This window comes from Gymnogyps californianus, chromosome 9 (genome assembly GCF_018139145.2).
Source record: "Gymnogyps californianus isolate 813 chromosome 9, ASM1813914v2, whole genome shotgun sequence".
NCBI classification, from domain to species: domain Eukaryota; kingdom Metazoa; phylum Chordata; class Aves; order Accipitriformes; family Cathartidae; genus Gymnogyps; species Gymnogyps californianus.
This window is the reverse complement of record NC_059479.1, coordinates 2,913,244-2,938,575: the sequence shown is the minus strand read 5'-3', so window position 1 is coordinate 2,938,575 and position 25,332 is coordinate 2,913,244. Positions and strand designations below refer to the sequence as shown.

Here is a 25,332-nt window from a genome sequence, read left to right as displayed (position 1 = left end):
CTTTTGTAATAAGGTTTACTTCTGGAACTTGTTGTGAGATGTTATGGTTGCTGAAAACGTAGATATTCAAGAAAGCTTGGGCAAACTGATGGAAGAAATATCCATCAAGACTATTCCGTGCAAGATACCACCCTCGGCTCATGCAGCCTGAATTGCTGAGGCTGAAAACAAATTCTGGAGAAGTACTCTTAGCTATTGCTTACCCTGTTTGTATTTTCTGTCTAGCATCTGCTTTCTTGGCCAGCGTTGGAGATAGGATACTGGATCTTTAATTTGACTGTACATAGCTTTTCATTTGACAATATAGAACTTCTGAGATGTGTCAGTTGGCTGGTTTGTAGCATTCACTCAATTTTTGGGGAAAAAAAAATACATTGTAGGACATTTGAACTCAAAAAGCATTTTGAAATGAAGAAGAACTAAAAAGTTTTAAGTGAAAAAAGTTTAGATAAGCATCAAAAAATCTAGTAGGATCTTCATTCACTGTGTCTATCTGCAGTTTTCATCCCCTACTGTCAAAGCAATGTGATCAGCAGAGATAAATTCATTGTATTTTCCATATGGCTGAGATATTTCTTTAGCTCATTTTGGAAAAACGTGGCAAAATTTGCTGCTAAGTTTGTCCTGTGGTTCTAAAATAGCCCGAAAGAAGAGCGTTTGCTTTGACGGTGAGAACAAAATAGTGAATATCAAGGATCTTTCTTAAGGTGTTGATCTAGGAGCATTGTCTCAAACTGGCTTCCTTTTTCATTTGTAAGTGAGCTTTTAAAAACTTGCTACAAAAGTATGGAAGATGTAGATGGAAAAATATAATCATAAAGCTGAAGCAGGGATTCAGTAAGGGCCTCTTCACTCGCGCTTCATACATTCAGCATAACCATAACCGAGTATAAAAGTGATTCTTGCTGTTTTCTCACATAAGTGACTTCCCTTGCCTTTGTAGTGTGGGGCAAAGTATACGATAAACTGTTTAACACTATCAAACTGTTTATAAGATATCTTATACCACATATCTGTAAATACACACACATACACGAGTTTGGCTCTATTTGCATTTTTTAAATATCAATATATACAGGATGGGATATGGACTCTCACGTTTCTATTTCCTATTCAGACTAACAGAGTATTGACTAAAGATTTTGTCGTGGTCGTCTTCCACAACTTAATCCGAATACAGACAGATGTTTGGTGTTGTGATATTAGTTTCCAAAATTGTGAAAGTCTTGCTGTAATATTTATCTTATTAGGAGCAATTTACACTGTGTGTAGAGGATCTCCACAGCTTAATAGCCACAACAGTGCCACTGAACTTGTCTTACATCCACATGAGAGCACGCTCTCCAGAGCACCTCACCCTCTGCATAAATCAGTTCCTCCTCTGGAACACAGACACAAGCATACAACTATACATTTTCGATGCATCAGGACAGTTCTTCTTCCTTCTCGTATGAGAACGAGTCACGCTAACAGAAGCATGCTTTGTACCCACATAAATTCATCCACACAATAGGAAAGAGTTGTACTGCTCTGACTGTGCAAGTGTTGTTAAATCGTATTGTACAAAAGATTAAAGGTGAAATGATGATGAACTTGAATAAACTTGCCCTGAGAAATTAACTGTATGCCTCCCAAAACCAGCTTCACAATCAATACCAGAGTTCACAGTCTGCCTTGAACTGAGCCCTCAAAAGCTAAATTTGTACCTGTTCCCTTTCAGGAGCTTTACCATCGCAGTAAAAACAGAATAAAAACGTCAGCGTTGGCTTGGGCAGTTTCCTCAAACTTTGCTTTTTGTATAGTTTCCTTCCTGAGATCTCGCTGAACTAGATACTGTTCACATGTTCCTATATTCACCCTGGTTTTTCTGCCTTGCTTTCCAGGGTGGAGCTGCGCTGTACTTGCCATGGTTCGCGTGGTTTGGATTCCAGTATCATTAACTGGGGGGAGGAGGGGAACAAGACACTGGCCTGATGATAATATTCTTTTTTTTCCTTTCTTGAAAAACATTCTGGGTGAATGAACACAAAGTTTGCAGGATTCTTCTGAAATAATCTTGTTTAGGGACAGAGTTGATACAGATCGACAGAAAACTTCAGAGGGAACGCAGTTCTGTAATATGCCTCTCTGAGAAATGTCCTGCTAGGAATGATATGCAGGAAATTTGCAGGGATTTTTTTTTACCTCATAAATAATCTGTTCTTCACATTTTCAAGGGTATGACTGACACTTCCAGGGAAACTGAATGAGCAAACTAAGCACGGATGTTGTCAGCTGGCCGCAGCCCTGAGGTCTATAAAAGCGGCAACTCAGTGGCTGGAGTTCATGTTACTGACACTGAACGAGCTGAATTTTGGCTGCAGATCCCATTTATTATTTTATTATTATTATAATTCCTTTCCTATTAGGCTCGGTAAAAGAGCATTCTCAGCAACTTTGCCACGTCATAGAATTAATTTTAAAGTGAATAAATATTTAGAAACTAGTTACTTTGAAACTTTCATCTAATAAAAGCACCTGACAGGAAAAAGTGGTTATAATGTCACGCTGATCATACAACGACCTGCTGAGGAACATAATGGGCAGAACCTGCTGAACAAATTAAGGTACTGGAATGTAAAAAATATTCAGCTGAAAACTGCACACCAAATGAGATCTGATATCCTCATCTGAAAACTGCACACCGAATGAGATCTGATACCCATACAGTCACGGACAGGGGCTAGATTAGATGCTCTAGAAAAAGGTACAAAAAATATCCAAATATATAATATTTAAATATTCATTTGAAACCCAAGACATGAGGCCTTGGTCCTCCTAAATTAATGACTTGCTATTATATTTTTGATGTTTTATTTCTCTATAAAAGACCATTCGGGGGAGGGTCTTGCCAAGTTTTAAATTTTAGTGACACACTGTTGCCTTTTTATTGAATACCCTTTGCTTCTTTGATTGTGAGACCTAGAGTAAAAGAAATTCTGAATTTACTTTTTCTTATATCTACATATATCATAATTTCCCTTTTATAGTCTTTGACATGAATGACAATCCTAACTTCTTTGAACTTCTCAAATATTATAGCGTTAAGGCTTTGGGGATGCAGAACACTTGTTTGCAATCTCTTATTGTTTGAGGCAATAGGAAAAGTCAGACGCAGGGCAACGGCATCTGCAACACAAGTTTTAGACACAAGTTCTTGCTAAGCACTCAAGCATTTTCAAAGAGTCACCTCTCACCTGATTTCCTGTATATTTAAATTAAGATCTGCCTCATGGCACTGCTCAAGTACACACATCTTTAATCTCACGGAAAAGATTCGGCCATTTGGCTTCTTGTGGATGCACACCAGTTATACGAACAGAGGCGCTGGGGTAGGCAGCTGTGTGTGAACCAAAGGCCCATGAAGCGGGGGCTTGTCCCTTCGTCTCCTGTCACTTAATTGCTCTAAAAGCTCCGTGTTCGCACAACCCTACTATAACAAAAATAAGGTTTACAGGTGACCCAGCCTAAACAGTTCTATCTTTAAAATGTAAATTCTCCCTCCATATTAAGTACTGGGAACTTTGGTCCTACATTTTCTTGCATACTTTTTATTTTCTGAAGGATGAACATTCCTGGTACACACTCCCCGTTTCAGTCCAAAACGTTTGTCTTCCATGGTTGAGTTACAGACCTTTAAAAATAGGTTTGCAATGGAAATGCTGACGTGCCAGCTGGCTGTTGCTGCAATGACACATTCACAATAGGCAACTCTCTTCAGCAGGCTCAGCGACAGGGAACTGGTAACGGTTAGCTTTGTGAAACAGGTCGCTCTGATTTAATCAAGGACTACAGCAGCACAGCATCTTATACTATATACTTGTTTGTACAACGATTGACTTCTGAGTAAAAAAAAAAATCAGGATGGGAAAGCATTCTGGACTATGGGGTGTACCAGCTTGTTCCCTCAGTTGTGCTAATTTCATCAAAATTATTTGGCAATAAAGAACGGTTTGAGACTTCCTTTGCTAGCTTTGTCTAAAGGGCATGGCTTACTAATAAGTCATGCAGAGTGTTTAAATAAAAACTCAGTGTCACTGAGGCAGTTTTCTATCCTTAAAAATATGTATTTTTGATACGATCATCTAGTGTTTTGCAGCTCCTAAGATCAAATGGTGATGGAGAAATATTATTTTTTCATCCATGGTCTTTTTCCTACCCCCTCAGGTTTGGAAATACTGTAGTGTTTCTCTCTTAACACATGCTTGGAAACAAAGGAGTCCATCCCCTTGGTGTTTGTAACCACGGTGAAGCAGGCTGCTCCACTCTCTTGTAGATGTGCACACAGCTTATTCACGCTTTTCCTCTCACGAAGAGCCTCGGAGGAACCAGGCTATGTTTTGCCACTTCCCAGCCGCCTGTGCTTCGCATCCCGCCACCTCTCAATTTTGAAAAACTAAACTTTTTGGTTTTTCCCCCTTCTCTCACTTCGTCGGGAACGAGAGCCTCCCTGCTCACAGCCGGGCTGCCCAAGGTGTCGCCTTCCTGCGGGGGAGCTCCTCCCCAGGTGGGCCTGCTGACGCTTATGAGGGGAATTCAAGGCACCGAAGGTAGGGACCGGGTGTTTCTTCGTGGGCTGAGGGGACAAGGGTCTCTTAGCCGGCGGGTGCTCCACCGACTTCGCACGATCGCTCTTTTTACCCGCTTTGTTTTGTTTTCACTGCCCCGGCGCCGCTCTCCGAGACCCTCCCTCAGTTTCCCCTCAGTCTCGGGCCGAACGTCCAGGTGCCGCCGCCAGCCCGGCGCCCGCTCCCTGCCGCCCGCCCCCGCCGTTCCACCGCGGTCCCTCGGGCGGGAGGGCAGCGCACCGCGCGGCGGGGCCACCCGAACGGAGCCCGCCCCGTGCCGCAGGCCGGCACCCCGTTCGTTCCCCCCCCCGTCCCCGTCCCCGTCCCCGTCCCCGTCCCCCTCAGCGAGGCGCCGCCCGGCCGAGGGAACGTTAACGTCACCGCGCGTCACCGCTCCCCCCCCTCCCCTCCCCATGTAGGGGATTCTCCGGCCCGCCCTGACGTCATCCCCATGCCGCGCAGGCCCCGCCCCCGCCGGCCGCCATGTTGGGGGGTGTGCGCGGGGGAGCGCAGAGCGGAGCCGCCCCCGCCGGCCGGCAGCAGCAGTAGCCCGAGCTCCGCCGCCGCGCTCTATGGGCAGGAGGAGGGGGCCCGCCGCGGCCGCCCGCCGCCTCTGAGCCGGCCGCGGGCCGGGGAATGTGCAGCGGCTGGCGGCGGCTGCCCGGCTAGGAGGAGAGCCGGGACATGGTGCCGTTCGCTCCGCTGGAGGACGCGGAGGAGCCGGAGCCCTGCCACAAAATGGAGCTGTACGTGAGCGGCGGCGAGGTCAGTGTGGGGCCGGGGGGGCGGGGCTCCCCGCGCCGCGGCCGGCTCCCCGCGGGCACCTGCCTCCCCGCTCCCCGGCCCCCGCCGCCGCGCCGCCTGGGAGCGGCCGGGCCGGGGGCGGAGGGCGGGCAGACCGCAACGCCCCCGGCCCCGGCCTCTCCCCGCCGGCCCCCGCCCCTCCCCGGCTCCGCGGGTCTCCCCGCTCCTCGCCTCGCTGCCCCCGGTCTGTCCGCCGCCCTCCCCCGCCAGATCCCGGCGCTCTCGGCGGCGCCGCCGCCGTTTCCCCGCCTCCCTCGGGATTCCCCCCCCCCCCCCCGCCCGCCGGCGCTGCCGCCCGGCTCCCGGCCCCCGCCGCCCGGGCAGCTGGCCTGCTCACGCCTCGTCCCCCGGAGCAGCCGCGCCGGGACCGGCCTTCCTGGGAGCTGGCCCCGGCTCCGGCCCGTCCCGGGAAGGCGGCGGCCCCCCGGCGCGACCCGCAGCCCGTCCCCGCCGCCGCGGGAGGGCCGGTCCCCGCCGGCCTCCCCCGCCGCCCCTCGGCGGCCGCGGCCGACGCCACTGCCTCACAGCCCGCGCTGCGCCCGGCGGCGGCTCCAGGGCTCGGGAGGCGATGGCAAACCGCGCTCCCCGCCGGGGTGCGGGCTGCGAGGCAGCAACAACACGTGTGGAGTTAGCGGAGAGCCAACTTCGCCTGTAAGAACAATGTGTATTAAAGAGCATTAAAGGCCGGAGCGCTTTGTGTCGCCTTCCTAACGATGTTGATGTCACGGTTGTCGGTTCCCAGTTAACGTACAGCTCTGGAGGTTTTTTGTAAACTCAGTTTTATGGCCATAGCTCCCGTGGAAAGTTACTTTAACTTCTTCTGAAAATTTGATTGTACTAATCTGGATGCGCATCCAGGTAGGTTGTCACTAGGAGAGGTCCCTTTGCTTTTTCGTTGAATAAATGTACAATAATTATCATACAGACAACTAACAGAAAGAACCGAGGGTGTTTGACTGAGGTTTGGATGCTAAAACGTAGTAAAGAACGAGGAACGACTTCGAGAGAGTCTTCGAGGTATTGCTTAGCACTCTAGGTGCATCTATAAGGAAGTACCAAATGCTATTTCAAAGGAAACAAATGGTAAAACTGGTTATGCTGTAATAATGTATGTATCTCAGCAGAATGTGACACTCGAGTATTAAAACTTTTGCACTTTTAAATCAGAAGCGTAGGATTGCGTGTCAAGTATCATCAGGTATGACAAATAAAAGATTACACCTAGGTGTATTAGACACACAAAAGATGTTATCTAAATAAAGCTTCTTAAAACTGGTCAGACTTGCTTTCCGTGATGCAGTAGGCTTTTCTTATCGTAAGTAAAAAGGTCTGTAGCAAATTCATCTCTGAGTACAAAGTGCACAGAACAGGCGTAGGTTAAAGTTTTGGGAAGAGTGAAAGGATATCCTTTAAAGGATCTTGATCAAATTTTATTGTCTGATAAAAATTCATACATATAAAGGAAAAAACCAGTTATTCACAATAGGAATAAAGCCATCAGGTTTTAAATTTCTTAGGGTTTGGGGTTTTTTTATTTTCTGTAGCTGTATCTACAGAGTGCCACTTCCAAGTACTATAATTACTGGACATGCATTTCTATCCATGGCAGCTACATTTGAACACTTTAAAATATTGTAATGATCTAATAATACTTGACGCAGTCCCTGTACCTTAATATTAGAGAAATCCTAATTATGTTAGTGAAGCTAGAGGTAAGGATTAAAAAGTTAGCAGAAGTATTAAGGCTTATTTGTTAATCTTATAGTTTGTAAAAAATAGTATGTTGTGGTTAAGATGTGAAGCTTACTGAAGGTCTGAGAACTTTCTTGGCCCCGTTTATCTGTTCTTTAAGAATATTGCAATACATCAGTGTTAAAATAATCAAACTTAGAGTATTGCAGCCGAAATGCGAACATATGTGGTTATTGTGCATCTCTCAGTATTTTTTGGCTGGACAAATACCCCTCCACTGAGGCTGGTGCTACTTTGAGTGTTGTGTTCAGTGCTGCTTTTGTGCACAGATTTTGGCATAAATATTGTATTGGCAGTTAGCAAGAGGCTGGAGAACCGCCCTAGCTCCAGCACAGCAAAGCTCAGACAGGTAGTTCTGCTGACGGTGGTGACGTGTGAGTTATCTTCGAGTACTTGACTGGGCTAGGGCTAGTAGAGACGTGAGCTTGGCAATGCACTGCTGTAGGAGCCTGGTTCTGAAGTCACGCTTGTCTAGCCAACAGAGCATAGGATGGTGGATGTCCAACTGAAACAGCTCTGTGTTGGTAACATCTGAAGGTAATTGCTTGCAACAGTTGTTCTTTAAATTGTATTTTCCTCAAGCCCGCACATGAACTACTTACTTAACAGGGTCTGCATAAAACTGTTTCAGTTGTACTCGGATTAAAATGAGACATTGTGTTTGTTACGTCCGTGTTACATTTGGCTGGCAGGCAGCATTTGAGACTTCATTTATACCAAAACCAGTTTCTTCAAGTTGCGTATGAAGTTCCCAAATTACATTAACAAATACTTGTTATTGTCATAACACTTTATATTAAGTGCATCTTACGGACGTGTAGTACTTTTCACTTGTTGGAATTCTACATTCATGTGGTTTGGGGATTTAACAAAGATTTATGTTAAAATGAATTTTGGTTTGGTTTGGATTCTTCACTTAAATTTTATAGAATTAATTATAGCCTACAGTACTTACGACAACCTTATGTTGGCAGTCTGATAGATCTCGGTGACCTTGGCCTCACTGGAACTACAGTCAACAGTATTACTGTGAAATCGTCCTCTATTTTGAAGACTAACTTACTTGCGCTTACTGGTGCTCTTGTCCATCAGTTGTAGCATAGGAAGAAAAATTAGAGAAGCAGTTCTTTCTGAGGAATCTGCTTGTTGACTAAGTTTAGGATTATGTTATTAGAAATAAGCGCATTTCCAGTGAAGTAATGCTCGTGTTGACTTTACGAAGTAAAAACAGTTGGCAAAGGAAGGATGTGATCTTGAAGGTAGGAAACAAATTTTCATGCTTCAAGGCATAAAAACAACATGAACTTTTGGAAGAAGTTTAGGATTGAATTATTTTGCCCTTTTTCACATTGTGGTCTTTGAAGTGCTGAGGATTACATTTTGGGCTGTACACTGTGCTGTTCCTGTCCTTATACTCCTGTGACAGTGTCACTTGTGAAGCAATTTTGTGACTGTGGGAATTCCTTCAGAATAGGTAGGAAGGGTCAGTATCATGCAGTTTAAGCTTCAAATATTGAGTGACTTCTTTCCCTCTAAATATAGGATTAATAAGTATTTTCATGGTAATAAAAATAGGTACGAGGGTGTTGGTTATAATCAACTGTTGTAGATTATTGAAATATGATTGCAGTCTACAAAGGAACAGTAAATGTTAAAATTTTACTGACCAAGCTGAATGAAATGCAAAAATACTTGGAATTGGGCAGAATACACTAATTTTGGAATTTTCTGCCCATTTAATAGAAGTAGTCTTGCATTTAAAAGGAGAAGTGTAATTGACTTCAGTGCATGCTGTTTGCAATACATGAATAGTGTCAATTGCATAAATGTGACCTCATACTCAAATATTTATTTTTGAAATAAATACTTCAGAAACCAGTTGCTTAATTGGCTGACAGTGACAAGGAAGACAAGGCCGAAATGACGAAGTGACTGGAAACTAAAGTTTTCTGCTAGAAAACTGGGCTGCATTGAAAGTTGCTGCCTTCCAAAAGGCACGTTCATGAGTTGAGCTTTGCTGCTGTTGTGTGTAATCTGTTGCCCATGCCAATTCAAATAAATACATCTTTGATTTTGGCCAGTGTTTTCAGTCCATCCTCTTAAGCGTGTTCTGAGCCTGGTCTGTCAAAGGCCACTGAATTTTGTCAGTGTTAGGAGTTGCATAACTCCTTTGTGAGTAATTACTGGCAGTGACGTGGATGACTCAGCTACCTAGTTTTGTGCATCTCTGAAAATCTCCACAATTAGGTGGTGTTATGTTAAGAAAGGAAAGTAATAGTATTGCCCGTAACTTGAATTAAGTGCCCTCAGCCATTGCAACAATGTACAGTTTTTGTAAAGACTTATGAGAACAAGCTGCCTTTAAAAAAAAAAAAAGTTAAAAAAAAAAAAAGCAAGCACATTAATACTCTTAAATGGAAAACAATGAGTGTCTTTATACATTGAAAAGTGCTGCAATATAATAATAATAATAATTCTGTTTTGGTATGCCACTTTTGAAGATAATTTTGGAAATCGGCTAAGGTATTCTGAGTCTGAAAAAGAGCAGGGGGTCTGTTCAAGGTAGCTCACCTTGGTTCCCACAGGATAGCTTTGGAGAGGCTTCACGGTAACCCTAAATCAGAAGAATGGTATGATTTGTTAACTCATAATATATAGAATTTTAATATTTACATAGATGTACTTCTTTATTGCATTAAGAATAAAATTTGAAATACGTTGTTTTCATCAAGTTTAAATCTTATCCTTTTCCGGTATTCTCTTATCTGCCATTAAACATGATTTCGAGACTGGCTGCTTTATGCCCTTTGATTATGGAGTTACAGTCGTCTCCTAGACAGTACTCCAGGCGGTAGTGAAAAGATCTCAAGTCCTTTACTAGTTCAGTGATCCCTGTGCTTATGGTTAGGTTTGTGTCTTGTCATAGCTATAACTAGTCTGAGACACACATAATTCTCCCCTGATCTCTGATAATGGGAAGGATCAAAATGTTCTCTTAAAATCAGTAATTGTATGCTGCTGAAGGTTTGTTATCGTGTCTGAATGTATAATTTATTCACCACAGGAAAAGAACTTTATAACTTTCCCTAGTAATTGATTATAGGTTTAGGTTTTGGTTTGGTTTTAAGGTGGATGGCTTTATCTTCCTCTCTCACTTGGTATGTTTAAGGAGAGTGTGAGTTACCTGGCCTCTTCCTTTTGTGAGAGGAGTTGAGGGACTGAGGCTAGCGCAGGGCTTGTGCAGGCGGTGAGTGGATGAGAAGAAAATTCAGCATAGACCTGTGGAGCCTTATGTGGGCACTGCCATCGGCGGGACATCTTTCCTCTGGTCACATCATGGTAGGGTGGGACTTGGCTTTAGTTGGTGTAACCCTGTGTCGGGTAACTCTAATAACACTGCTTCGTCTTCCACTTCATGCAGTTGGCTGCTGTACTGGGGGAAATGGTTCCTTCCCAAAAGCATGCGAGCCCAGGCAGTAAAGAGCACTGAATCCAGCTTGGGCACTTGCACCCAATAACAATATCTACAGTTTAAAAAAACAAACAAACAAAAACCAACTGTTGCATGGAGAAAAGTTGTGGATGTTTTATAGGAGGAACAGGTGCCTTTAAGCTTCAGTTTTGTTCACAGTGACTTTTAGACATTTTTAAAATAATAATAAAACCCCTTACCTGTTTGGCTGTGCACAGAACTCCCAAATTTCTCAAACTTATCTCAGGAAATAAGATTCAGTAGGCCAATGTGTTGCTAATTAAATTAATGATGCAAACTCTCTGCAGATGTAATTCAGAATAAATGAGGAACAAATGTGGTTGTCTTAACAGGATTTTTTTTCAAAGGATTTTTTTTTTTCAAAGTCTTTTCAAAATAATTGGGGTTTCTAATGTAAGCTTCCACTCTAACATTTTGAAATAAGTATTTGAAGTAATACTTTTGTATGTGGGGAAGCAAACTGGTTAGTCCTGTGTTCATTTGGAAGAATTGAGAGGTGTAGGTCTGGTGGCTGTAGCTGTAGTAACTTAGCAAATTAAGTGCAGTGAAGGAGGAACCACGGAGGATGCAGAACCTTTTGTTGATCCTTATGTAGAATTTTACCTGTTTGAAGCCAGACTAGATTATACGTGAGTGGTGATGAATAACGCTTTCTACTTCTAATAATATTATGATTATAAAATTCCCAGTTCTGTTTTTTCTATAAAATTTTTAACTCTGTTTGAATGCCTAAATGAAGACATGTAAAAACAGGGCAGAATGAACCAGCTTTGTCTTCTACTGTTTTTCCTTGTAGTTAGGCACTTTTGCTGACCATTTGTCTAGCTTCTTTCGGCCAAAACCTATAGACCCACCAAACCGTAATGCATTTACCATGTAAACAGTTAAAACGTCCTTAATGTGGAGAGGAGGATGGTTCAAATCTTCGGTAATACTGGGATTCCTCTGTTCTGCTGTAATTATCAGAGGAAAAACATGTGCAATAGTAGTTAAGCCTTTTACCAGCCCACAAAAGCCCTTTGGATATTCTCCCAAGGTAATAGGGTATAGTCCCAGCGAGTCATGGGACCCATCGCAGCTATTTAAATCAGAAGGCAGATTGCGCTGTGTTACCTCAGAGGCAGTTCGGCATCGGGCGATTGGGTCTCAGCCTCCATCTCTGGAAAAGTAAGTTTTGTACCTGCCAGGTCGTCTGACCTTAACTTTGTTCTCATCTTCTTATATGATTGTTTTGGTTATTTTTATACTAATCAACAATGTGGAGTACTTTCTGTAATTTTCAAAATCTGTATTTGGAAAGTATTGACACTGTTTGCCTAAATGTCTGAGTTTAGTTTGTGTTTTAATGAAAGTTAATATTTAAAATGTTCAGTTAGTTGTAGGACTTTAGCAGTACTGAACAGCAAAATGATTCAAGGATGAAGTAATCTCCTTTAGAATAATGGTACTTGCTTCTTTTCACCTGTTCTCTTTATAGAGATATGTGCTTTCTAATTTTCAATAATAAATTTGTGCGTTCATAGGTATTTAGTAAGTGATGACTTAGAGGTTAAAATAGTTCTGTTCTATATATGTTTGTGCATAAATATTCATGATTTAAATCACTGAAAGGGGTCCCCCTTGGCTGCGGAAGCAGAATTTTGTATTTGGCCTCCATAGAGGTGGGAATTAAGTATTAATTGTAACTTTTCTTTTTTGCCTAATATGGGGGACTGGAAACTTCTAGTTACTGAAACTTGGCCAATATAAGTAACTGTACAGAACAGTAATGATTTGATTTTTGTCATTGGATTTTTTAACTGAATAACTATCAAACTAGACTTTGGGTTGCAATCCAACAGGTGTTTTGCTGTTTGTTGTTTTGTTGGGGTTTTTTTAATGGACAGTGACCAGGGTTCACAAATAAGGCAAAAGTGTAGTCGTGTATATCAGGCAATAAAAGTAGATTCATGCACTTGAACATAGAATTCTTTGGACTAAAAATTGGCAGGCGTCCTAGTCTTTGTAGTTAGAGAGACACGACAGGAAAAAAACCCATGAGCAACAATGAAGGGGAAAAGTGTACGATAGGAAATTGTTAATTAAGATGACATTTGATTACCTGCCATAAAAATCCAATAACTTACTATATTTGATTTGCCAGAAAGCTGAAAGGATGCTTACATGGCATGCTCAGGAGCTATGTAGATGAAATAACATGCTGATTTTTTGGTTGAAAACCCCATTCCAGCAGTGACAGCTTTCTGTATCTGATTGCCTGGAGTTAAGCTACTGTTTTCAGTGTAGCTACAGTTCTTCTGGCTGGTAGTATTGATTCCAGAGCTTACCAAAACTTGGAAAACGTTGACCATATTTAAAGAAAGAAAAGGCAAAATGCACACTGAATTCAATTCAAATTAAAGTTCCTGAGTGAAGAATTGTATCATATTTCTGAGCACCTGGAGTGGAAACCCATTTTATTGCTAGGTCCAAATAAGTTTTTTGGACAGCTTCAGTGGGCCTCACATTGATTCACGCTTGAATATAATCTAGTGATATTGTGTAAAGAAATTACATGGCAGTGAATAGTCTGAAATTAGGTTGGAGTTCATATCTGCTCTGAACTTTGGTATTATTTCTTGATGTATTGAATTACTTCATACAATAACAAGTATAGTGGGTGTCTTGTCCCTCCCAGTATCTAATTTGGAAAAAATATTTATGCAAAAAGGAAATAAGTTATGTAGCAAACTAGTAGCATTGGCGTCCATAGCATAGTGACGTTTCTGAATCCAGGGTAATAGGTTAGTGATTTTGGCCTTGAGAAATTAGGGTGGCAATATATGATAGATATGAATGATGAACATGTGTTGAATATGCCAGTGCTTGGTTGAACTGACAGATTATAGTTAATGTGAAGAGTATGTGTGTAAACTGTGGTTAAAATAAATAGAAACTTAGAGAAGAGTGAAAGTAACCAAAGCCTCATGATACTTTCCTTGATATTTTTTTTTCCAGTGAGGATATAGTCCAAAAAAAAGTGCTATTATCTTGATACAAAAATTGGAGATTTAATTTTATCAAAATCATTAGTTTAGGACTTAGCTCTTAAAAGCTCTACTTGAAATCAAAAGTCCTAGAAGAAGCAGTGGAAGTGGTTGAGGGTTTGCTTAGATGACGCAATCATGGTGATATAAACCTGTCCCTTCAGCCCTACCTGTTTGTCGAGTTTTCTGGTTTGTTTTTAAACAGGGGCATGGTCTATATGGCATTTCAAGATTCTTTGTAGTCCTGTGTTTTACCAGTTCACATACTGATAATCATACCATATTTTGCTGTCTTAGGCATGTATTTTAGATACATTCAGAAGTACAAGAAAAAAAAGTCATTACCCGGTCTGAGAACTTAATTGGTTCAACTTCTGTTTTCAGGGAAAAAGTAGTTTGAGTTTCCTTATGTTACTTCTAGTTAGTATCTTGTTGCGTGAGATCTATGCCACATGAAGGTAGTGATGCTGAACAATTAACATATAAATAAATTAGCAATTATCACTAGCAAAATCCATAATTGGCTTCACCCATTTTGTCAGGTATTTCCAGTTTTTAATTAATGCTTTGCATGTTGAAACAGAGCATGTCCTTTATATTTCTGTATTTTTTTTAAAGTGTCAGTTGTTAAGCAGCATTGAATTGTTTTTTACTTAGGGAGAGCTTAAACTAAATAACTCCTAAACTTTTTTTTTTTACTGTGACTGTGGACTTGGTATCTTCTTTTTACTGTTGTTTGGGGGGTGGGGTAGGCAACTGCTAGCAAGTATTGTGCTCATTTAAGAGCATGTCATTTGTTTGCTTCTGTCCAGATGCATATCATACTCTCCTGCCTCTTAGAGGTGTTATTTTTGAAATTAATCCACAAATATTTTAATATACAGATCTACAGTTTCTGAAGTACTTCATTAAAGCTTGAGTATTCTATTTGTTAGATATTTAAATAACTTTTGATGCAAGCAAGTTTTTAGAGGAGTCTAATTTTTTAAGGAAATAGGTAATTATTTTTGTGCATAAGAATTCTGTGGTATGTATTCTCTGTTCTACCTGCTCTTGGGCTTCTCCTTCTTGCCCCAAAAAGACTTGAAATCACTTTTGAATTTTTCTCCTTAAACTGCAAATTAATTTTCAGCAGCAGGTTTTAGGATTTTAGGTTTCTGAAAAGCATCTGCAACATAAGTTTTGTGCATTTGTGTTAGTGTCCTCTTGTATGGATGGTATCTGTAGCTTTTAAAGAAATAATTTTAAATTAATTCCAATTAAATAACACTATGGGATGGCATTTACAAAGGGGTATGCTAAATGATACATAAGGGAGATGCTAAATATAACTACTAAGTAGTAGTATTTGTTTGAAATGACAGTTTTAAATTAGAGCAACAAGAACACCAGTTTTCATTTGTCTGCTCTGAAATGTAAATTGGTCAAATTATGAACTCTGCTTATTTGAAATTGTTAGGTCTTAATGTTTTTGTTTTTCTTTTTTTCCTTTCTCTTCTGCATTTCCCTTCCTTCCCTCTCCAGCTAAATGGCCTTAAAATGGCAGATGAGCCTATGGAAGAAGGTGAACCATATTCCTACCACGTAAGTATATTTGATAGATATTCAGTTTAGACACTCATTAGCATGACTTCCTTTTGAAGCAAAATGTATGCATTCCCTGCTCTTTAATAACTTTTGAACCTATCATTTTATTTGACCAGATTTGAAGAGGCTCTAAGTCTCAGATATGATTTTGGAAATTAGTACCTGGGTAGGGGCTGTAAGTGCCTTGTTTGGGAAAGTTTGCTGCATGAGGCAGTGCTTTATGGAAAACAGATTCTGTGCGCTGGAGAGAGCATTTACAGATCCCTCAGCCTCAGAAAATGCTCAGTCCAACCATGAACCTTTTATACACAGAGTGCTTAATGTTGCTCTTATTACACTGTCATCTCTTCTTCCTTTGTATTTTTTAATGTAGTTGCTGTACGTTCATCTAGAAGGTACTTAATTCCTGCTATTTTAGAACAGAATTAATCTTTACACCAGTATGTTAATTTGACTTTTATGTAGAAATACCTCAGATAGACCCTGTTAAGCATGATTTTTGTCCAGTGCCTTGGTGATGTGCATATGTAGGAGATGCTGAAGATCAGTGTTCTGTATGCTGGCTAAATCTTGGACTAAACTTCAGGCTAATTTTGTATGTGGTGAAATGCCTGAGTTTGCATGGAAAAATTGGCCATCATTTTTCAACACACCTATCCATATGTTTTTGAACAGGATCATGATAGAAGGTATGAAGTAGATCTTTATTGACAGGTGTAATCACTGCTTTGTATTGCAATAATAACTTTTTAAGTAAGTGATTTGGGGAGTAAACTCTTGGGGATAGAAACATGTGGTGCTTGGACATTTCCTGGTGTAGAATAAGTAAATAAACAGTCAGTGTCATAGTCATCTTACACGTAGCAAAGAAAGATGAGCAATGGGTTGTCTCAGTCTTTCACTGTACTTGAACCAGAAGGATGTTGCTGAGCTTGTTTGTTAGGTGCTTGGAGCTACATACCAGTCAAGCTGTAACGAAGTGAGATGGCACAGCGCCATAACCGATTGCGGTGTTGCTTTCCGTGCTTTGTCTTCTGTTGAACCTGCTGGGAGTAGTTACCTCTTGTGCAAGGCAACTCAGTGGGAGCTGGTACATGAGCCCTGAAGTGGATTTGCTGCTCAAGCAGCAGAGCACAAAATCAGATAACCAAATTTGCAGTTCATGAAGGCCAAACTAGAAACGAAAATGAAACTGGGTGATATATCTGTTCAACTCTTTACCTGTTTGTTTCTTGTTGATGGTGCAGAGGTCTCTTTATACTTCAGTCACGGCAATTTTTAGTACTTTAATGATAGTTAAGTAGGTGAGATTATATAGACATCTTTTGTGAAGGTAAAACACTTTATAAAAAATAACTTATTTCATACATCTCAAGTTATTCTTTATTTGCATGGAAAATATTTAGAAATACTCTGTCAGTCTCTGTAGCAAGGACATGTGATGTCACAGGCTAATGACTCAAGATGGGTGACAAACAGAAGAGCAGGTGAACTCTTAAAGATCTTTTCTCATGCAAAGGTTCACAGTGTTAAGGGATACAAATTAGGATGGTGAAGTAAAAAGGCTTCTAAATAGAGTATTTACATATTTCGTAGAAAGAACCAGCCATTAAGTACAACTTGGTGTATAACTAGATGACTTGCTGCTTTCATCTGTCGTCAGATGACTTGACATGCTAGTGTTCTTATCTGCCTTAAATTCCAGGCATGTGTTTAAAAAAAATAAATAAAAATGAAAAGATATGTGCATCTTTCCTATGAATACGTATATGCATAGTCAATAAGATGGATGGATGAAATGAAGTTGGGATGTATACACTGTATCATCAGTGTATGTCAGCTGTTTTTTTGTGAACAAAGAGGGAAATAAAGTAGCTCAGAGTGTGAATTAAAGAATTAACTTTGTTATCCAGCAGTGTCTGGTGTGAATACCTACCTTTGCATGGGAAGCAGGCGGAACAAACAGGCCTTTTCCAGAAAGAGTATGAAATAAGAGATGTAGGGGAGGGGAAAGGACTCATGTAATAACAGCTGGACTACAGTTTGTGAATACACTAAGGTGTTAGTTTGAACTCTTTCTTTCCCTCTCTGGACAAACAAAGCAGTTAAGACATAGACAGTTAATGCAGTGTGATGATTGCCCCCCCCCCCCCCCCCCCCCCCCTTTTTTTTTTCTTTAAATTGTTGCGGTAAGTATGTACACATTTAGATGATTAGATTTCTACCCTGAATTTCTGTGTAATCACACCTAGAGAATTTCATCTAGATACTTCTGTGTCAGGTCTGATAACACTGATTATAAGTTTTAATGCATGGTCTTGGCAGCAAGACTTTCTGTAGTCAACCTGACTATAGAATGATGATCTTCCCTAAAACCAACTGTTTCATCAAGTGGTCAGGTCTTTTTCTGGTGGTGTGCGTACTTGTCATTGAGGGAGAGCATGCACCCTAGGTTGGTAGGGTGTTTTTCTGGTATCTACTAAGAGAAGCTTTCAAGGTGAAGATCTAAAGAGAGGATAGGAGTTAATAATCATTTGGATACCTTAAAGACATCAAAGTACTGCAAATGGGGTGGGATTTCTGTTGTGTTTGGGTTGTATTTGCAGTGTGCAAGGAATTGGTATTGTTGATAGGGCTGAGGGGTGCCACTCCTTTTGTACATGCAAGTGCAGGTTGCTGTTGTAGGCCTTAGCACGTAGTTTGTAGTTTCAAGGGTGCTTATTTTGACATCTCACTTGTTTTGGCTCACAGAAATTTCTCTTACACCATAAAAGCTGCAATACATAATCTGGTTTGTTTTCATCGTGAATGTTTGTCTTTTCACAATTGTAGCTGCTGTGCCCTGCTTTGCTAAAAATGAGGGTAACAGGAAAAAGTCAACAGAACACTAAATCTTTTACCTACCTCGGAATTACCTTCAGCTTTCTGAAGGAGGTATCCACACAGGATAGTCTTTCCATGAGCTCTGCACCCCAGAGCTGTGTTTCTTCTGTGGGATGCAAGAATTCTCAGAGTTCTTAAGATGACTCATATCTTATTTATGCTCTTCAAACGTTGCATGTTCCTCTAGCTACAAATGGATGACCGTATTTATTATTTGCTGCTGTGAAAAGCAATAATTACCTAAAATGATGAAATTCAATTTAGCTTTCATTAAGACTATTTCAGGAAAGGGAAAGATGAGAAGACTAATCACTGGGAAGACTTAAAGGCCGCTAAAACAGAGGTGAAGCACAGAAGGATCGTCTTAGACTTGGTTTAAAAATCTGTACATTTATTCCTTTCGTGTAAGAAAATCCATCTTTGCTGTAGTTGTAATATTTATGACAAAAGGAAATGAGCATTTTTTGAGACTTTTACTTCAGTTTAGAAGTTTTAGATGCATCTATTTAAGAAAGGATGGATGGGAAAACTCTTCATTTGAACAGCTTTCTTTTATGCTTTATTAGAATTTCAAATATTTTATTAAAAAAAAAAAACCCAAAACAAGAAAAGAGCAGGCATTTACATGCACTTCTAATGAGAGTTGATTAATTCAGGTCTGTTCATTGTTGTATTTTGTTTGCCTTGAAATAATAGGATGAAGGAAGTGTGAAAGAAATTCCTATTACACACCATGTGAAAGAAGGATGTGAGAAAGCAGATCCAGCACAGTTTGAACTACTTAAGGTTCTTGGACAGGGATCATTTGGAAAGGTAAGATAATAACCTTTGTTTTCATCGGATGTCCACTTTGAACCTGCTTTGTCTTCCCTTATTTCTATAATACTACAAGGTTAGGTATAAACCTAACAAATCTGAGTACAGGTAAATATGCTTGTGGAAATTGTCCTATTTTGGAGGAAGTTATCCATCCTGATTTGCAGCTGGGTGAGAAGGGGGGGGTGTTTTTGTTTTTACTATGATAGCATTTCTGACTTCATGTTTTTAGAGGAAAAGCAATGTCTTTTTCCGTAGACCTGTCCAGACATTCAAGAAAGATAGTGCTGTAGCAGAGTTGCTGGGAATGCTTGAAAAGATATTGAGAAATTTCATCTTTTTCCGATCTTACTCTGGTGCCAAGGGAGCACTGTTTATAGTAGGACACCAAATCATATTGGACACAGAGAGGAAACAGCCTCAGTCTCTAGGCAGAAGGGTCAGTCAGTGGCAAATTTTAGGAGGTCTGCCATGGAACGTTATGGTTTGCTTTAGCTGAAGAGAGAGGCGTGTTTGTGGTTCATCTGGACTGGCATCTGCAGCTTCATGGGAACAATGGCACCAACAGCAAGGGATTTTACCAGTTGGGTTACAGAGTTAGGGGTGGGTTTTATGCAACAGCTCTGGTGTCGACAAGCTCTGTTTGCCTAATGCCACGGCTATTTGAAATAAAATAATAGTGTTTTCAACTGCCTCAAGACTTTATTGCAGCATCTAGTGAGGAATCAGAATGAACAATATCTCTGCTCCATATAGGTTGCCTCGCATCTTCTGTAGCTTAGCTCGATGCTTGGGAGGCACCAGTGGTGTAATAGACATCGACAGACACTTCTGGAGGAGATGGTGATTTGTCTTTTAATGATGGTACTTGACATGCTGTGAATGTTTGACTTTTTTCAATATACAAAATCTATATTGATGTAGATACAGAAGAATGATTGTGGTATTTTGGAACTTGAACCAAAGAAACAATAAAGTAAATAACCTTGGAAATGTATTTCACTTTTTTATTTTGCTGTATTTATCAAGTGATCTACAGCTAAAAGACACTAAGTGAACAATTATTCAAATAGCATATGGAAGAAATATGCCAATTTTTTTGTTGCAATAATTTCTTTTTGTAATGTGCCACTTGGTGTCACATTGCAGAAATGAAATTAAAAATCAGTGTCTCAGTCACTAGTTTGAAACACATTAGTTGAAATATTAATCCTAGAGTATAAGAAGCTAATTTATTTTTTAAAACCAGACTCTTAACCTAGCTCCTTTGCAACACACAAAAAGTACACAATCAGCTTTACATATGTTTCCATTTTCCTGATCTTCTACTGGTTTTGTCTATCTCATGGCAGGAACAAACCTCTGCATAGAGTTGTATGAGAGGGGAAAAAAAAACCCTAGACATTAGGAAGGCATTCTGTGAATAAATGATAGTTTAGAAAATAGACTTTAAAATATTTCTTAGTGTTTTACAGCTTAAGAAACATTTCTTTATCTGGTGATGTTGGTTGCCAATTCCCTCGTACACTTCTCATCTTCAGAGCCTAAAAGGCTCCATGCATTTATTACTCCTGACTTGAGATGTCTTAAGCTATCTTAGGGTTCAGCACATCTGGTACGGACATCTTAGCCCTGACTCAGACAGATTCTTTCTTCACAGAGTTCAGACTTCTGACGGCCTAAGGAACGCTCTTGCTCAGAATCCCGCCAGCTTGGCGAGACATCTGTTTTAGAGCTTTTGAAACCTGGCAGTACTTGGTTCAGGAGCCAACTTTAAGAATTGGATGGTGACTGTTGCACATCTGAGCAGAGCTCTTTTTATCTAATATTTGTTGCTTTCTATTGAAAAGAGAAAAAAAAACAAACCGAAGATCAATGGCTATTGCCTTCATGGTGTTTGTTTTCTCTCTCCAGAGCTTAAAATAAAACCAACCCTTCTTCCAACCCTGTAGAATTTAGTGACAGCATATGAATTTCTGATTCTAGAATGGAAAAGTTGACAAGTTTATTTGATTATTTTTGAAAAATTATTTCTAAATATTTAATAATTTCTAACAAAGTATATATGTAAATAAATCTAGCGTTAATGAAAATCTGAAGAAGGTGAGATCAGAGAGGCAACTTTGGGTAGCTCTTGGCATTCTCTTGTGACTTGTACACTTTTTTCACAGTACAAATGTACCTCATAACTAATAATTGCTATTGTAAGAACAACAACTTGGAAACAGGAGCACGTATCAAACCATTTTGTAGATTGAAAGACCTAGTAGTTAGAATATCAGTCAGTAGAGGTACAGGTATTTGTACTGCATTATTCTATCTAATATTATGCTTTTCTTAGTGTCAAGTTATGTACCATCTATCTGTAAAACTCCTCTGGAAAAAAAAAGAGTTGAAAAACCTGTTGGAGTTGCTATTCCAGAGGGAAAGGGTGCTTTGATCTTAAATGGTGAGGTTTCCTTGCTTTCGTCTCGCCACTCTTACAGAATTCATTAATATAGCCTGTTACATATTTGAGACCTGGGTCTTAAACCTCAAAAATCTCTTAGGAGGTGGCAGACCAGGCAGAATTATCATTCTCCAAGAAAGAAATATAAAGAAACAGCTTGCTATAGGAAAGAATGTATAGTTTATGACTAATCTGAATAATTCAGAGAGCTTGGTGGTGCATGTACCTCTAATCTGATTAAGGGAATGCAATTTTGCCCTTCTTTAAAGATGTGTAGTTAGGAGAGAACACTGAAAGCTGTCTGAAATTAATAGGAGGTTTGTGATAGTTGCTTATTCGATTACTAAACTTGCTTATGCAAAAAGACTTACTATGAATATTGGGCATCTTTTCATTCCTTGGAGTTTTTGAGGAATGGGATGGGACTAGGGATGTGCTATCTCCTTGTCTGTATTAATGAATTTAAAAGTAAAGACATAGTAATGGTTTTTAGTCAGGTTTACATAAAGTGTTCTTAGCAGTAATTTTAAAAGTGGTGTTTATATTACCAGGTCTTCCTCGTACGGAAAATAATTGGTCCTGATGCTGGGCAACTTTATGCAATGAAAGTATTGAAAAAAGCTTCTTTGAAAGGTACGTGTATCTTTTGAATTGGAACTTCAGAAAATGGTTTTCAGTGCACCTGTATCTCTTAAATGAGTCTTGTAATACTTCTTTTTTAAATCTTTTTTTTAATCTTAAATATTTCTCAGTGCTCTGAAAGTAGCTTTTTTCCTAGAGTAACTTGTAAGTTCATGTTTAAGAATTATTTTAAATCTGGCCAGATAGCTTTAATTATGTGGTAAAAAGTACTCTTTCAAAGTTTAAAATTGCATTATTTAATTCTGTTTAGTCTTTTCATTATATTAAAACAAATTAATTTCATAAACAATTTTCCTTTTGTCTTTCGTTAAGTTAGAACTCTGCTGTGGTTAAAATTAAGTTATTCCCTCTTGTTATAGGTGCCATAGCAAGCTAACGTACTGTTTTGGCTTTCAGAAGGCACTTTAATGGATGTAACTCCACTGTGTGTAAATAGGGACTGTTACTAGTTGAAGAGGAAAAAGTAATCTTAAAAGACAGAAAATATATACTCAGTACAGATAGTTAATTCAGAGGTTGAAGTTAGCTGCCTGGAAGTGTAGATGTTAGCTTTTTTTCTTGAAAGTAGTATGGTTTATCACAAAATGTTGGGATGTCTTGGAAAAAAATGTAGACATTAAGGAAGCTGGGGCAGGTAGAAACAAAATAAGAGTTTTACTCTCTGAAAGCATGTGTTTTTGTGGGAGACTTAAAAATTAAAAACAAATCAGGTAACAAGGAAAAATGCTTGTTTAGACAGCAAAGACTTTCCATATGCTAATTTCTGCTCCATTTGTATTATACCAGATACATTTCTTTCATACGAATTTTTTTTTCTTTTTCTTTTTTTCCCTCAGTTCGGGACAGAGTTCGTACAAAAATGGAGAGAGATATATTAGTAGAAGTAAATCATCCATTTATCGTCAAACTGCACTATGGTTGGTATTTATTTTGCTACAATTTCTTTCAATGCTTGAAGGCATAGCTGATCTTGTTCTTTCTCAGTTTTGTAGTGTCCATTTTAGTGCCCAAATTAGGTTCTTGCAAGTCCAAATCACAAGACGAAAAAAGGAATGTAAATACACATGTATATAAAAGTTTTAGATTAAGTCCTTTCGAAGTTAAAGATTTCCTGGAAAATTCTTACAAGTTCTGCAGAGATTTTTTTACTTTTCATTGGGTAAAACCGAAACACAGTAATTCACATACTTGGTGTTTCTCTGTGTGACAAAGGAGAAATAAAAGAATAGTATTTTAATGATCTCTTATGACTAAGATTGTCTTCTGTGAAGAAGCAAGTAATCATTCAATAAATTATCTGATGTGCTGCTGATTTATTTCAGTTCCATAACAAAAGTATTGCCTTTCACTGAAATTTCCAAGTTGTAAAAGCATTCAGATCTGCTTTGTAGATAATCTTTGTCACACAACTATTGATTTTTTTTAATTATTATTTTTTTTAAAGCCTTTCAGACTGAAGGGAAGCTGTATTTAATATTGGATTTTCTCAGGGGAGGAGATGTTTTCACGCGATTATCCAAAGAGGTAAGTACCTAAAATTTTATCTCCACTCAGTGTTAGACAGAGGGGTTTTTGTCAGTATAGGATTGTCTTCTATAGTCGTTTCCCACATATTTCTTGTCATAGTTATTAAAAATTTTAGTTGGGCTTCCCTTACATGTTCTAGAATATATTCTATAACCTTAAGAAACATGAGTGTGTATTGATTAGGAGCCTAAGTTTTAATTTGGTATCTGCAAAGTACAGTTCTTTTGTCTAAAAATGTTTTGTTGCTTGGAAACCTAGCTGAAGTAAATTAAGATTTAGCAATAAAGAAAGGGAATGTATAGTTCTCACACTCATAGTCAGCTTAGGTGCTCCTGGAAGCCTGCATCTGTAAGAGATTTCTGCTGCATTGTAAAATTTCATAATGCTGTAATGCAAATCGTAATGCGTATCTCACAAAGTGTGAACATTGAGTGTTTTTGAGACCACTCCCCTTCATCTGACATTGGCATGCAACTGGAACTTTAATTTTTCATTTCTATTTTTGTTTTCTGGAGAGAGAGCTTCAGAGGAGGGAATATGATGCAGCCTGTTGGGTTTTTTTAAACATTTGTCATCAAATATTTATTATATGTTACCTGAAGTATTATGAACGTGTTTATAAGACTTATTTTCTTTCTGCAAACCTTTCATAAAGATCTAAATTTTTAATGGCAATTTTTCAACAACTTCACAGTAAGAGAGCTTTTCAGTGTTTTCACTAGTGTAAATACATTTATATTGCTAATGCACAGGAAAAGCCACGTTCTTAAATGAGAAAACTGGGTATCTGACTGATTTTTCATGACATGGAGGTTTTTGTATCCCTGGTATGTAAGGCCACAAGCTAGTTTTCTTCCCCATATACTTTTTTGTAAAAATAAAACTTTAGGAACAGACAAAAGCGAAGGAAGAATTTAAGGGGGTTTTGTTTTCCTTTTTTATAAAAAGCTGGCATTGGTAAAACAGTGATCGTGTCTAAGAATTGAGCTCAAAATTAATTAACCTTGAGGCTACAATGGAGGTTAAAAGCTTAAACAAACAGACTTGTAAAGGGTTATTGGAACAGTGGGCAGGAAAGAGGTCAATCTCTGCTTTGATGTAGGGTGTCTAATTATAGAGGAAATTCTGGTATAGCAGGAAGAACTATTCTTCTGCAGTAACACAGCTGGGATTACCGAGTATGCAACATTCTTAAATAAGGGATGGAAGTCTATCCATAATAATACTAGCTAGGTGGTTGAAAGAGGTATGTATTCCCTTTGGGAATAAAGAAGTAATAATTGTCAAGTTTTCTTACTGTTATAGTCTCTACATGTTTTTGGAAGACTTCAGTTACCTTCTGTGATGGCTTTTAAACACTTACTGTGTATAAATAAGAAAAAAAGATCAGGCCTTTTTATTTTCTGGTAGGAAGACAAGATATTTTCAAAAGTACGTGGTAAAACAAAGACAGTGGACAATACACATGACAGTAAATTCCCCATGGCATTTCATACTTTCCACACAAAGATTATTTTAAATTAATTTGGTTTAGTATGAGGTTATTAAAACACTTTTGTTGGTCTTTAATTTCTAATGTGGGTATGAGAGTTTCAGCTGTGGAAGTGAAATGAGTATATAATGAAGTTTTCATTGGTAACATTTAATGAAGTTGACTTGCATCATGTTTAATTTGACACAGAAAGCAGTTTTAAATGAAATAATTATTGGGAGATCGTAGATTACTGTTTAGCATCATTGTATTCT

At 39.3% G+C, this 25,332-nt stretch overlaps 1 protein-coding gene across 1 annotated transcript in view; it reads left to right on the top strand.

Annotated features, from left to right (window-relative positions):
* Positions 1 to 5,291: 5,291 nt before the first annotated feature.
* The window catches only part of RPS6KA6 (ribosomal protein S6 kinase A6), a 42,974-nt gene continuing 22,933 nt past the window's right edge, over positions 5,292 to 25,332 (top strand). Inside the window, exons 1-6 of the mRNA XM_050901550.1 lie at positions 5,292 to 5,372; positions 15,207 to 15,266; positions 18,849 to 18,965; positions 21,969 to 22,050; positions 22,896 to 22,976; positions 23,504 to 23,583. Of these exons, the coding sequence (XP_050757507.1) occupies positions 5,292 to 5,372; positions 15,207 to 15,266; positions 18,849 to 18,965; positions 21,969 to 22,050; positions 22,896 to 22,976; positions 23,504 to 23,583 (501 nt within the window). The remainder of the gene's footprint in view (positions 5,373 to 15,206; positions 15,267 to 18,848; positions 18,966 to 21,968; positions 22,051 to 22,895; positions 22,977 to 23,503; positions 23,584 to 25,332) is intronic.